This window comes from Xenopus laevis, chromosome 9_10L (genome assembly GCF_017654675.1).
Source record: "Xenopus laevis strain J_2021 chromosome 9_10L, Xenopus_laevis_v10.1, whole genome shotgun sequence".
NCBI lineage: Eukaryota > Metazoa > Chordata > Amphibia > Anura > Pipidae > Xenopus > Xenopus laevis.
Window position 1 is genome coordinate 117,559,252 of NC_054387.1, and position 15,623 is coordinate 117,574,874.

The window sequence follows — 15,623 nt, forward strand, 5'->3', positions numbered from 1 at the left end:
CCTACACAGCCTGGGAAAGGAGGCAGCAGGAAGAGGAACAGATGGGTGGGACTAGTAGGATTTTTGCAGAAATTTTCAATAAATCGACCCAAAACACACCCTTTTAGAGCACATTTCTTCTATAGTTAAAAGAGTATAATACACTGGCACATTCTTGTATTGTTACACAATATGTCTCCTATGGTAGATAATTACCTGCCTTTAGTCATTTAGTAATAACCAACAAGTTAGACTCTGCTGTATTTTATGCTTATGTCATGTCAGCTTCTGTCAAATGATATTTCATGGGAATGGATCTTTTTTATCGTAAGACTTGAATGCCTGAGTCTTTGATGATGAATGTTCTATTTCCTCTGTATAGTAAGTTGGTGAGACCTAGTATTGCTTATTGGTGTATCTTTCCCTCTATTAGCTGCCAACCCCATGCTAGCCAAGTTTAAGTGCTAACTCTGAGTTATTGTAGTCAAAGTCTCCTGTTTGTGTTGAAAAAGTTGATGAGACTTCTGATCTTGATAAGAAGCGAGATCTTCTCAGCTTGTTTTTTTAACCACATTGCAGTACTTTTCCACCAGAATTCCAGCATAACAATGGGTTGGTAGAGTCCACTGAAACTTGCACACAAGTCACCAATATGGATGCAAATCAATCTGCTTTGCCAAATCATGCACAAGTTGAGGAACACTTTTTTCTGTGGAACTGGCTGCACTTTCGGCATCTGGTGTCACTTACTATCTGCCTGATTCACTTGGCGCAATAGGTTGTGGCTATGGTTGCCACCCACTATGGCTGTGTCTTCTAAACTGTGGGGCTTGTCCCACCCAGGGAGGCCCAAAGCAATTTCAGGCGTCCAACCTGTGGGTCAGTTATGATGAAATTTGGGGAAAATGCTAGATACACAGCTTGAGAGTCAGTTATGGTGAGATTTGGGGACAACCTAGATATTCTTGAAACTATGGATGAATGATTGAAACACCAATTTTTGTCACCTTTTGTAACCATGCCTCATTATAGAAGGCTGGGTGGCTGCATTGGTGCTGCTTTATGTTGCATGTTACTGTACCAAGCAGGAGATCTCTGGCCTATTTTGCTTATAAAGCGAGAGCTCTTTGTCTCTGGGGTACACCCAGTGGGGAGAATATGATGCATCCAGGTGATGATATGTACAATTTGGTCTTTCTTTAACAGATTAGATAGTGAGGTGTGAGCCTTGTGACTGTTGGGTTTAGCCCAACAATTTTGTCATTGTAAGTGTCATCTACACCTTTGCCAGTCAATGGCAAAATCTCAGGCATGTGAAGGCAAACAAAATCTTAGATGAGGGTCTCCTAGTGCCCATTAGAGAATATGACACCCTAGGCTCACTCTTGCAGGCGCAATAAAGGACATCAAGTGACTGATATTGATGGTTTCTTGGTTCCGTATTTGAAGAAATTGACTTCATGTGACCCTGATGTTCCCTAAAGCAAAGTCTGAGCTCATCGATTGCAATTCCAACTCCAAATTCCTCTGCAGGTAACGTATGTCAGAGTAACAGAGAGGAGGGCACTTTATTTACCTTCTTGGCAAGGAACACTTATTGACTTCAGAATTATGGAAATAAGGACAGGCTGAGAGCTCTTTGATTGGATGATCCAGACGCACAGGTGACTTTTATTGAGCTTTATTTCTAAGTGCGTACTTGAGAGGACGTTTCTTGCACTCAAGCACCTCTCGTCTCCCATTCCAGCCTCCAGCTCCTGGCATAGAGGAAACCTTCTATAGTGCAGGTTGTGAAAGACTTTTTATCATATTGGAGTTTGACATCAGTTGGAACGCAGTGAGTACAACTAATAAACTTAAGCTTCTAATGAACTTCTGTCACTTCTGAGCCTTAGACAAATTCCTCCAGTTACATTCCAGCACTGGAAACTTTCCTTTTCTTTCTAAACTTCGTGTTGATATTTTATCCTCCAGGGAAACTGCTTTTACTCCACAATATTATAAAAAAAATAATTTTAATGTATATGTGTAAATGTTCCTAGACAGACATATAAACATTACTGTGTAGATAGAAATTATACAGATGATAGATAGATACTATTAGGAATATGCATTATGAATGGTAAGTAATATGTTTAACATTACTCTCTTCTTTTATAGCATATAAGGTATATGGTATCTCCTATTGTAAATTATAAGGATATTATAAATTACAGAATTGATGCTTCACATTGGACAAAAGTGGGGATATTAGATGCCGGGAGACCCCAACACCAGAAGAGCAGTCTTCTTGTTGCTAAACTGCATCCCCCAATAGCTGTTAGGGGTACTCTGAGTTGTAGTTCAACAACTACCAATTGGGTCTTCAGCTTTGCTGCCTGCCCCAGCCATTGTGAAAACATGCTTTTATTGGTTTCTGTGTAGGTGCATCTTGCTCTTTTTGGGAAAGCAAGTTGTAAGGCTTATGGTTGCCCAACGCAACCAATTAGATCTTTCCCTAACCTGTAGTAGTCTCATTAAAAGTCTTTGTTGGTTGCTATTGGCGGTTCGGTTAGGCACCTGTGGAGTAAGGCTAAAAACCATATGCTACTGATTTGGGCTCTATCTATTTACATAGGGACCGTTTCAGCATGCCTTGTGGACCTTAGGTCAGACACTTGTGGACTAGGTAAATACTTGGAGGTGACTGAAGTTAAAGTACAACTTAAAATGCTTCTTCTGCTGAGCCGATAGTCCACAGTTAAACCTTTTTACAATAAAGTTTTAAAAGTGCCAACCATACAATAGAATGGGCCCTGTTTCTATAACTATTCTTTATAATTTAAAGACCCAAGAAATAGGGTGGGATAAATAGTACATTGTAGTTCAATGTGGTTCTGTGAAGTTGGAAAGCCTGCAGTGGTAGCCATACTCTAGTTTCACTCAACCCTACAGTCTTCAAGAAAAAACCCATAAACCTATCATGACTACATACTCTCATTTATAAGTCTTAAGCATACTCTTATTGCAAGGTGTACATTACATGCCATGGTTGCATTGACCTCTCACGGTCTTCACTACCTTTGGGGTGGAGAAGACTCTTCCTATGAATAATATGCTATAAGAAGTTACCCCAAAAACTCTTGTACTATTATCCACATTGTAAACTAGGTGCCCTTTTGAGTGGATCCCAAAATGCTTCATTTACTTTGATTCTAACTAAGAAAAGGGCAAATTTGTTGCACCATATTGAGGCATTTTGCGAGCAAAACCCCTGCAGTTAATTATTAATTTAATGTTATTTATTATTCTATATTCTGCATCCAGCTATCTAGTTGATGGGTTCTTGCCCATGTTCTCTTTCCAATTATGCTCCCACCAATATGGTCTTTGCTTACAGATACAGTAGAACTTTTTTGGGTGCTGACACATGATATATTAGCTTCTATTTTATATATTGCCTCTGTTTGGGTTACTTACCCTGGTGCTACCAGAAATTCAGTTGTATAAACGGATAGATGCTGGTCCACACAGGGAATTTTTTCTTCAAAGTTAATCTTTATTTAATCGGTAAAGGTCCCAAGAGAGGACCAAAACTTTGATTAAATAAAGATTAAAATTCCCTGTGTGCACCAGCATCTATCTGTAATTATATGAGCCATTTAGCACCAGAGCCAAGAATATTTAGGGCAGGAAATAAGTGTTCAACAAAAAACCACAGCCTAACTGTCCTTCAAGATGGGTTTCCAGGACTATCTAGCAGAGCAAATAGACATTGTTCCAAAATTTACCCTAGGCTGAGCCTGAACCCCTGAGCCACTGCTATGGTCCCCACTATAGGGGCCAGACTCAGGTCTTGTGATCCATTACACTTGAGATCCACCGTACCATATTTGTACTGTATATTGTGCCCTGTCTTTAATAGGAATGGAAGCACAATCCAGGTATCCAGTTATATTCTAGTAGTAGGGCAGTCTGCATACTTATAGTATACAGGTAAAGGAAGATTGGTGTCTTTGAACTTATAATTGCTAACAAGGCAGAATTAAAATGATTACAGCTCTCTCCAAATCTCTATATTACATTAATAAATCTTTTACCATACGTAAAAGCACAGGGGAGATTTATTAAAGTAATAGAGATGATTGGCAGCCAGTTGGAAAATCCATACTTATATCACAGGGGAAGAAACAATTGCCAGACAAGTGATTTATTAAGCATTTCTCATTACTCTGCAGCTATAAGCTTTCTGTTATTTAAAAGGAGTGTTGTTTAAGCTAATTTCCCAATCTGCTTCAAAGTATTTAAACATAATTTACAGCTGGCCCGGAATGTATTTTATCTCCATGTTTCCATTTATACCTATGAGTTGGGCACACAGTGGCAGGTATTGTTGGCTGATGAAGGTACAGACTAATTACTGTTAACGGGTAGACATGTGTATGGTCTTTGATGCAGAACAGAGGAAAGTGTCATGGAAGCTCTTAGTGATATGCAGAAGTGCATAGGTATGGGACTTGTTATCCAGAATGCTCGGGACCTGGGGTTTTCCGGATAACGGATCTTTTCCATAAGGTCTTCATGCCTTATGTCTACTAGAAATTAATTTAAATATTAAACAAACCCAATAGGCTGATTTTGCTTCCAGTAAGGATTAATTATATCTTAGTTGGGAATTAAGTACAACCTTCTGTTTTATTATTACAGAGAAAAAGGAAATCGTTTTTAAAAATTCGGATTATTTGGATAAAATGGAGTCTATGGGAGACAGCCATTCCGTAATTCAGAGCTTTCTGGATATCGGGTTTCCGGATAAGGGACCCTGTATAAGACCTGTTATTCAGAATCTGCGGGACCTGGGGTTTTCTGGATAACAGATTGGATCTTCATACCTTAAGTCTATCATTTAAACATAAAATAAACCCAATCGGCTGGTTTAGCTTCCATTGAGGATTAATTATATCTTAGATCTTGGATCAAGTACAAAGTACTGTTTTATTATTCCAGAGAAAAATAAATCATTTTTAAAAATGTTCATTATTTGGATGAAATGGAGTCTATGCGAGAAGGCGTTTCTGTAATTTGGAGCTTTCTGGATATCAGGTTTCTGGATAACAGATCCCATACCTGTATACAAAGAAGGGTGCTGTGTTAGTTTTCCCCTCATTCTTTATATGCCCCTGTAAAACCCTTATATATATCCACCCACCATCTTTATATCCACTTTAGCCACTGGACATACCATGTCTATTGACGGGCACCTACCCCTATCACTGTCTCCATTTTCCATTGCCTTTACCTGACCATCCCTCTTGTATAATGCCAAAAGTCCCTATTCTCATTTCTGCATTTCTTTTGTAACGCTCTAGTTGCTTACTATGTTTGCAAACTAACTAGGGCAAAAAACAGGTGTCAAAGGGTACCATGAGTGGAACGCTCTTTGCTCTATCGGGCCATAGCATAAGCAATCGGTTAGATAAACAAGAACAGATAATCAGATAATCTGTGTAGTGATTGGTAGTAATCTGCAAGCAAAGAATATGTTATTCCGGCTCAAGGGATAATCTGCGGCAATAGGGTGCCACTAAATCAGTGTTGGATTTGGCCTCCAAGGGCCCATCAAAGAACATAACATCCTTATGGAATCAGCCTACAGGCTCTGGGAAAATGTAAGGTGTTGTCCTTGTCTGTGTATCTATGCCCATGCCCCCAAGGCCTGCAGGTTGTCCCCCCTACAGGCTTATTGCAAGGGGATAATAAAACAGCTGGAAGGTCAGGGGAGGTGATAAAGAAGATTCTGAACTGGCAGTTTGGAAACAGGGGCAGTTTAGACGACACTACAACTGCTCATTTTGATGAACCAGTTTCACCTTCATATAAGAAGCCAAAGTCAAATAGCTATATCACTTTTTCTGTATACATATTTTGAGATTGTATTTAAGGTAACAAAAGATTATGGAACTGAATGGGGCTGATAGGCTTGATGGTAGTGGCATCGAAATCCACAATCTCTTTCAAACACAAAATTGGACTGCGTCGCACAGAGCTGCCAGGGCTCCTCTACCCCCATAGAGGGAAATCACTCAGTTAGTAGCAAGGCAAGCGGCACAAATTGAATCCCCAGTGAGACAGACATGAGGCAATTTAATTACAACGGTCAGATTTACAGTTTTTATGAACAGAACAATATTTCAGCAAGGTGAAGGCTGTATTGCACATGCTCTTGGATGTTACTATGGGCCATATGGTACTTAAGATTAAAACTAGAGCTCAATTACTAACACTGGGTAAGTCACACTATTGCAAGGAACACATAGCCACCAATCATACATTACTTTCAATTCCTAACTTGCAGTTGTCTGTGTAAAGCTCATAGCTGATTGGTCGCTATGGGTTACTGCACTGGTAAAAAAAATGCCCATTGTTAATAAATAAAGTATAGAGTGCAACTGGTCTCCGTTTAAACAGGTGAAGGGGTTCTTCCCCTGTGAGTTAACTCATAGGGGTAAATTTAGCAAAGAGTGAAGTTCCGCCACTAGAGTGAAATTCCGCAGCTCTCAATTCATTTCTATGGGATTTTGAAAGGCGTATTTATCAATGGGTGAAAGTTCACCCTTTGATAAATACGCCTATAAAAATCCCATAGAAATGAATGGAGAGTGGTGGAATTTCAATCTAGTGGCGGAACTTCACTATTAACTTCACTCGTTCATAAATATACCCCATAGTATGCTGCAGAGAGTGAAATGCTGAGACAATTTGCAATTGGTTTTCATTTTTTATTATTTGCGGTTGTTGAGTTATTTAGCTTTTTATTCAGCAGCTCTCCAGTTTGTAATTTCAGCCATCTGGTTGCTAGGATCCAAATTACACCAGCAACCATGCACTGATTTGAATAAGAGACTGGAATATAATGAGGAGAGGGCCTGAATAGAAAGAGAAGTCATAAAAAGCAGCAATAACAATACATTTGTAGCCTTTAAAGAGCATTTGTTTTTTACACGGGGTCAGTGACCCCCATTTGAAAGCTGGAAAGACTTAAAAGAAGGCAAATAATTAAAAAAAACTATAAAAAAAATAAATAATGAAGACCAATTGAAAAGTTGCTTAGAACTGGCCATTCTATAACATACTTAAAGTTAAATTAAAGGTGAACCACCCCTTTAATGCTGATGGGTTGCTATAGGTTACTAGACCTGGTGCAAACGTTGCGACTTCTACTGTATATACTGTACCAATATATGAATTTCGGTTTATAAAAAAAGATCTAACATTCCTACAAGGAGATCCGTGATCTAACTATATCTTCATTTACTTCAGCTGTAAAAATGACTGACGCAGAAGAGAAAAAGCCGGAAGCAGAAATGGAGAAAAAAGACCCTGAAGCAGCAAAGGAGAAGGACATAGAAATCATGCCCCACTGGTTTGACACATATGTACAGCCGTGCGTGGCAGAACTTCTGGGCAGCGCTCTCTTTATCTTTGCCGGATGCCTCTCTGTCATTGAAAATGCAAGTACAACGGGCAGCATTCAGCCTGCATTGGCACACGGTCTGGCATTGGGACTGACCATTGCTGTATTAGGAGGAATCAGGTAAGGCCATATCTACTGTATCTTCCCTTTCTGCCTCTGCTCACACATATATCTCCTGATCTTCTCTGTATACACACAGAGGGCCCTGTTGTTGGCCACAATGGGGCCCTATCCTTACTGCATGCCCTATGGTCAGGCCCCCAACACTCATCTCTGCACCTAGTGCTGGAGTTGGGTGCAGACTGCATATTCCCCAGGGTGCAAGAGATTGTTAAAGGGATTCTGTCATGATTTTTATGATGTAGTTTTAATTTCTAAATTACACTGTTTACACTGCAAATATTTCACGCTACATTATAAAATTTCATTCCTGAACCAGCATCTCAGGTCACTTTGCCAGGTCCTGTGCTTTCAGAAAGAGCCTGCACTTTAGGATGGAACTGCTTTCTGGCAGGCTGTTGTTTCTCCTTCTCAATGTAACTGAATGTGTCTCAGTGGGACCTGGATTTTACTATTGAGTGCTGTTCTTAAGGTGGCCATACACTATTAGATCCGCTCGTTTGACGGTCCCGGATTGTAGAAAAAAATCAAACTTGACCAATCGATATCTGCCCGATTTTTGGCCTGATATCAATCCAGAGGACCTGTCTGGAGCCCCCACACATGGGCAGATAAGCTGCGGAATCAGTCTAAAGACCGATATTGGCAGCTTTAATCTGCCCGTGTATGACCACTTTTAGATCTACCAGGGAGCTGTTATCTTGTGTTAGGGAGCTGTTATCTGGTTACCTTCCCATTGTTCTGTTGTTAGGCTGCTGGGGGAGGAAAGGGAGGGGATGATATCACGTCAACTTGCAGTACAGCAGTAAAGTTTATCAGAGCACAAGTCACATGACTGGGGGCAGCTGGTAAACTGACAAAATGTCTAGCCCCATGTCAGATTTCAAAATTAAATATAAAAAAATCAGTTTGCTCTTTTGAGAAACGGATTTCAGTGCAGAATTCTGCTGGAGCAGCACTATTAACTGATGTGTCCCTTTAAGTAAGCACTAAGGAATTTCTTCATTCTCCCTTTATAAGACATTGGAGTGCAAGAATATTTTATTCCCAGGACATTACTGAAAAATCTAATTATTTTAATTTACAACTCCCTATATGTATCTTGGCACCAATGTACCTGAAACCCACTTCAGCAGTAATAGTCTTGTCCCTGTCCTATCAGAATAAGATTAACCCAGGGGTCCTCAAACTTTTTAAAGACTGTTGGGGGCCGAACTATAGTTTGCAAAAAAAACCATGAATGACTGGTTGAGCGGCATACCTCTACTAACCTACTGCTCGCAGATCCTCTCTTTTTCTTGGCCCCAGCGCGTCCCGTCACTGCGCCCCCCCGGCTGGTGCTAATAAAGCTGGACGCGGCCGCAGCGGAGGCGGGGGCAGGGTAAATAACCTTGGGCCATAGTTTGAGGACTCCTGGATTAACCCATGTGTATTGTATCTGCCCTTTTAAATATTATCATTATTGGAACCCTTCAGCATGGTGCCTACATGGTGCCTACTGTATCTTCCCTTTCCGGCTCATTTACAAGTTCTTATTTGAGTTCCTCCAGAATGATGTGTCTTAATGCAAAAAAATTCAACTCTTTTTTTAGTGCTCATTTTAGGGGTGTGAAGCCTTGCACCTCCAGGCACAACTAGGAAATTAGAATGGGACAAGGTGCAAAGTGCCTGTGTATCTAGCCCTGCCTGAGTGACCTTAGTGGCAAAGCTAACAATTATTAGCCAATTATTATAAAAAAAAATTGAATATAAAAGAATTTTCTTCTCAGACATCCATTAAGTTAATCATTTGCTCAGATAATTCATAACAACTAGAAAATACATAAGATGAACCTCCTCCCTATAGCAACCCTAGTGAAGTTTAAATGGAAGCACAGAAAACACGCCCTTTCCTTTACTGGGCAGAAGTAATTATGCTCTTTGCCAGGATTAAGGGCTAGTCCACACGGGGAGATAGCGACGCGTTTGCGGTCGCGGCGACAAAGCGCCGCGACAGTCGCCGCGACCGGCGCAGGCGACAGTTTTGTATGGGCGCCTATGTAAAAACGCCTGTGCTAACCACACGAGGCGATGCGCTTTTCAACAGTCGCCTGAAAAAGCCTGGCGAGGCATTTTCAGGCGACTGTTGAAAAGCGCATCGCCTCGTGTGGTTAGCACAGGCGTTTTTACATAGGCGCCCATACAAAACTGTCGCCTGCGCCGGTCGCGGCGACTGTCGCGGCGCTTTGTCGCCGCGACCGCAAACGCGTCGCTATCTCCCCGTGTGGAATAGCCCTAAGATGATGTCTGTGTTATCTCTGCACTGTCCTGTAATCATTAACTTGCATGTAATAGCAGAAAAGCAAGTTGTTATGGCGGTTAATCCTCTCTCAGATAAGAAAGGCCAATAGTCTTGTGAACATACAAAGTATTGCAAACACTGTGCACTTTTGTACCTACATCATGTACCCAGATAACCCTGGCTGCATTGATAATCTTCTGCATGAGAAGGAGAGAGGGAGCCACTGTCTCACACCTACATTTTGGATAGCGCTAGACAGGTTGTTTACCTTTCCCTTTCTAACGATGGCCATACAAGGGCAAATAAAGCTGCCAATATTGGTCCTTTAGACCAATTTATCTGGCCATGTATGGGGCTTCCAACATGGCCAGATATCGATCGGGAAGTTTTAATTTTTCTGCCGACCAACCCGTCGGAGCCCATAGGAGCCTAGTTGTAATCCGATCATTCGGGCCTATGGCCAAATGTTCGGATTACCCCGATATAGCCCCGCCGTTCATAGTCGTATCAGTGAAAGATCCGCCCATTTGGTGATGTCGTCAGATGAGCAGATCTCTTCATGTATGGCCAGGTTTAGTCTCTCCAGTCTCTTAATGGTCCTCATTTTGTCACCATAAACCCAGACCCCAATGTTCCACCTTCTGAACTCCTACTCTGCATCTCTCCATGACCCAATCTGACTAAAGTCCTTGCATTTTTCTACAACCTAGCCAGGCTATCTTCTTCTTTATAGACCTTATATTTTTAGACTCATCTTCCCCTCTAGGGCCTGGTTGTACCCTTCCAGTTTAAGACACACACTTTCCTTCTTCGAGGGTTGTTGTGGTGTAGGACCTGATCATCATGTCTACTGTAGGTTGGCAGTCTTCTCTTGTCTTGAGCTCCCATACTCCAATCTACTCCTAGATCATTACACACTTCTCTGACTATTTATTGAAGGATAATTTTTCCCTATAAATCCAAATCTTTTCCTGTTTTTCTGCTTCTCATTCATCCAGGTCATGATACAGTATCTAGTAGAGTTAATTCTAAAGCAACTGGACTTTCTGAGGTTTCTTGAGAACATTTCACCACTCAGCCAAGCGGCTTATTTAGTTGAAAACTCAAGAAGTCCAGTTGCTTTAGACTTAACACTACTAGATATTTTTGTTTAATTATCCACCCTAAGCCCTTCTTTTGTCATCCAGACTCATATTTCCTTTTCAGCAAGACTTTATTTTACTCATCTTGAAATTCGTCCACCATCAGTTGCCCTAAATTCTTCTCCCAGATCTTCCCAACAATTGATTTATTTGCTAGCAGAACATAGTGAATCAATAATCAATTAACCTTTATTTAACCTTCATTTGACACTATCAGGGACAGGAGAAAGTTTCAACTTGTTTCTGTGAATCATCTGGATCCATTTACTAGAATACATAATAGATAATTAAGGAAGGTATTAAAGAATATGTTTGTTTTTGTTTTGTTGCAGTGGTGGCCATTTTAATCCTGCTGTTTCCCTGGCTGCCTGGTTAATTGGAGGACTTAATATTATTCTCTTAGTTCCATATTGGATCTGCCAGCTCTGTGGGGGGATGATTGGAGCAGCACTGGCAATGGTAAGCAAAACCGGGTCATTTAATAATAGTTACCAACAGTACTCAATCAGCAATACATCTTGATCAGTCTACTACAAATTTGAAAATGCAAGCACAGATCCCATTGATCACTGTGGTGTCCCACCACTATCACTAACCCCTATGTCTCCTATAACTGATCACAGCCTTGTTTGGAAGACATTTGACAGAACAGTTTTTAGGAGGAGATTGTATTGTGTGTTACAGGCTGTGTCTGGGGACACAAATTTTGACAACGCCACCGGGGCTGCATTTACGACTGTGAGAAATGATGAAGCAGTTGCCAGAGCTATCGGTGCGGAAATTATCTTGACCTTCTTCCTGGTGTTTGCAGTTTGCATGGGAGCCATCAACGAGAAGACAAAGACCCCTCTGGCCCCCTTCTGTATTGGGTTTACTGTCACTGTGGATATTCTTGCTGGGTAAGAGATAAACTCATCAGGGTCTGACTGGCATGGCGGAGTAGTAGCAGCAGTCTGGCAGTTCCGATCAGCCCCTTCTTATTTCTACCACAGGCCAATAAAAAACCTGTAACACTTAGCACTTTATTACTGTCTAGAGCTGTTATGAGAGTGGGCTGTAAATGCTAGGTTCCTTAGTAGGCTCTAAGATGAACAGTCTGACAATGAACCCTGTTGTATTAAAGTTGAGTAAACCACACAGGGATACATCACAATGTATCTTGTTATTATGGCAACAACAACATTTTAGAGGCATAAGAAGTTCTTAGTGTCTTCTGTTAACTCTTCTCCCTGAATTTATGTTTCTACAACTCATGACCTTCCACTGAGTCTTCTATAGAGTTACAAATATGCCCTCCTTCTATGATTGTGTTTTGATTATGGGTGCTGTTTTTGCAGTGGGGCTATCTCGGGAGCTTGCATGAATCCTGCACGAGCCTTCGGCCCAGCTGTGGTGGCTGATTACTGGACCTTCCACTGGATATATTGGGTTGGACCCATGGCAGGTGGCCTCTTGGTTGGAGGAATAGTAAGGTAAGATCTCAAGTGAATCTGGTGGAAATATCTAAATGACATGCAGGTTCTTAAAGTCTGAATGAATTTGACCTGGGCTAACCAGAACATGTAGTACTTGGGGCTATAGGAGCAAGAGCCAACAGAAAGCTTCAGTAGAGGATGTAAGGTTGTTAGCTTTGACTAATACAGGTTTGAAGGCAGGATTTGTCCAGGTCTTAGTAACAGGCTGTCTGGCAGCAAAAAAACAGACCCTTCCAGAGGAAAAGGCAGAAGAACCATTTTATGTAACTGTATTGCATTGTGAGAAACATGGACTTCCCTCTACATGGCGAGTACAGAGAAAAAACTAGAGCTAGGATAGCCAGAAATAGAGTACTTGGGGTGTAGCAGCAAGACAAAAGTACATGTGTCTCTGAGAGTACTGGCAGTTGAAGGAACTGGGCCGTATTCACTAAAGTGTCTAGACTAGGGTTCAAACGTTGTGCCAATCAGGCATATAAAACAGTCCATCACATTTCTCCTGTTCTGTTTTTTTTAAGGTTGTGCCTGGGAGATAAGAAAATCCGCCTCTTCCTTAAGTGACATCGGGAAATAAATGTCCCCAATGTCATTTGGTTCAAGCGGCACCTTTACAGTCCCACACAAACCATCACGTATCAGCCTCAGCGGCTCATCAAGAACCTAGAAGAAAGCCTCATAAAGATCCCATCAATCCTTTCTACTCCCTCAACATTTCTGCCAATGGCAACTCATGCAATTTAGTCCGGGAGCTGAAGAGTGATGTCGAGGACATAGGGACTCTCATATCATCACAAAACAACCCAGAAAGAAGATCTAAACCCTATGACTTGAGTGAGGACAGTATTTTATGATCCCATCGCTTGCTGTTGCTTCTTATCTCAAAGCACCCAGACAATGCAGCCCAAACCACTGAAGGCTGAATTAAACTTCTCATAGCGGCATAAGCAGTATTCCTTTTTTAAATATATATATTATTTTCAATCAATTTAACCACTGTGTGGTTCTGTGTCTTTAGTGGCACATGGCGCCCAGCTTGCTTGTAACATATACCGATAATATTATGTCCTCCAATTTCCCTACATTTCTCTAGGGATGATCCTCAAAGTATACTTGCTTTTCTATGGCTGTGCAGTATGTCTGATCCATTTTGGCTGAGACCAGTGGCAAATTATTGGGTTTGGTGATATGGCGATTTTGTCTATATGTATATCAGTATAATCACAGATTTATAAATCCTGCCTTATTACTCAACAAGCTCTTTCATCTTAATTATATTTATTTTATACATGGGTGGATTTGCCTGCCAGAGTACCTGGACATCCTCTAGTGAGCCTATCAGACCCTTTCTATTCTCACCATAGTTCTAAATGACACCTATTGCATTTAGCACTGTCTCCATCTAATTGTCTAATTGTTGATGTCTGGTTTTCTGATGGGCCCTTGGAGCCCCAGTCCAACCCTGAGTTTAGGTTTTTGCAAATCAAAAGTCAAGTCCTGAGGGTTATCTACTATATTTACATGTCCAACCCTCTGCCCCTATTCCATAATGTACAACAACCAATCAACTAGTTTCCAAGCCCAGACTAGAAAAGTAAAAGCTACATGCTGATTGGTTGCTATGGACCATGGGAAACAAACTATATTACATTTATTGACGAGTCTGTTCTGTATAAGATTAAAGCTGTAATTTATCGTACATAACAAGTAATATATGGCACTTGATAATTACTGAAATAATTATCTTGACTACATAGTTTACAGAATTTTCTCAGAGCTTATTTTAGTTTAAGGTGTAGTCACCCTTTTATTTTACTGCATTTTACCTTTAACTATAGTTTTTTTTGTAGGAACATAGGCGTATATGAAACAAGATGTTTGAAAAATGTTAAGTGCAGATATTTTAATAGTGGGACAAGATTTGTAGAGCTATGTTGGTGACGCAATGTACAATTGGGGGGATCACTGTATATATATTTATTTGTATATATATGTATATATATGTATTTGTCTATATTTATATATATATATATATATATATATATATATACAGTATATATATATATGTAAGATTTGTCGGCACTCACCAATCAACGAGTCACTTGCCGGGTGCTAACCAAAGTAATCTATCGCAGTCCATGAAAGCACACAGCAACCGCCATCAAGCTTGTATCACTCTATCTTTATTTGTGCATGGTGTATCAATGCGTTTCGGCTCCATGTGAGCCGAAACGCGTTGATACACCATGCACAAATAAAGATAGAGTGATACACGCTTGATGGCGGTTGCTGTGAGTGCTTTCATGGACTACGATATATATATACAGAATATATATATATATATATATATATATATATATATATATATATATATATATATATATATATATTTAGATCAGAGGTTATGGGGTCTCACAAATTACATGTATGTATGGTTGTGCTGTTGCTACAGCTATTTCAATGGGTGAAACAGAATTGTATTTCTGAGCACTTGCTATGAATGAATATATGAATATAAAGGGACAGGGCCACAATTGGGGTGACAGGGGAGTAGCCTAGTCAGACAGGGGCCCATTGTAAAGGAGTCCCAGAGATACACTTAACTGTAATTTGCCAGGGCCATAGCTTGCAGCAGAGTGGGCCGGGTGTATGGTAGACTAATAAATGGTCTTATTTTTGATAGCACCCCTGTAAAAAGGTCTGAATAGTTAGATCCAAGACATTGGATTGCTTGTTAATATGGTTTTCCAGTTTTTGCTTAGAAGGGAAAGTGCACAGGAATAGAGGAAAAAGGAAAGTGAGCAAGAAAGAGCAAGAAGGGAAGTAAAGTGACTTGTAGAACTGTTCTACAAGAACTGGTTAGTTATTAATGTATGTTGATTGATTGTGGGGAGATGCAGAGTTGTCCTTAGGGTTGGTCAATAGGGGTAGATGTGCACGGTCCTGTCTCATAGCAGAGACAGTGGGCTTCTTTAATATGAAGGCCCAAAATGGGTAACTTGCACCTAGCCCCTCAACCGCTAAGGATTGCCCTTAGAGAGACGTGAGGTTGGGAATAGGGGAATGAGAGGACAGTTGGGCAGAAGCTTGAGGTGAGTGGGAATATGAGGCCAGATGGGGCAGGTGGATGGGATGAATAAGAAACTTTTTGATTGAATATGATAAAGAAATATTAA

The 15,623-nt window shown here is 40.7% G+C and overlaps 1 protein-coding gene across 1 annotated transcript; it reads left to right on the plus strand.

Moving 5' to 3' along the window:
- Positions 1-1,676: 1,676 nt before the first annotated feature.
- On the plus strand, positions 1,677-13,440 carry aqp8.L (aquaporin 8 L homeolog). Its single transcript, XM_018237062.2, has 6 exons — positions 1,677-1,816; positions 7,279-7,552; positions 11,308-11,434; positions 11,660-11,874; positions 12,313-12,447; positions 12,969-13,440. The coding sequence occupies exons 2-6, from the start codon at positions 7,287-7,289 to the stop codon at positions 13,009-13,011; spliced, it is 786 nt and encodes a 261-aa protein (XP_018092551.1). The 5' UTR covers positions 1,677-1,816; positions 7,279-7,286; the 3' UTR covers positions 13,012-13,440.
- The last annotated feature ends 2,183 nt before the right edge of the window (positions 13,441-15,623 follow it).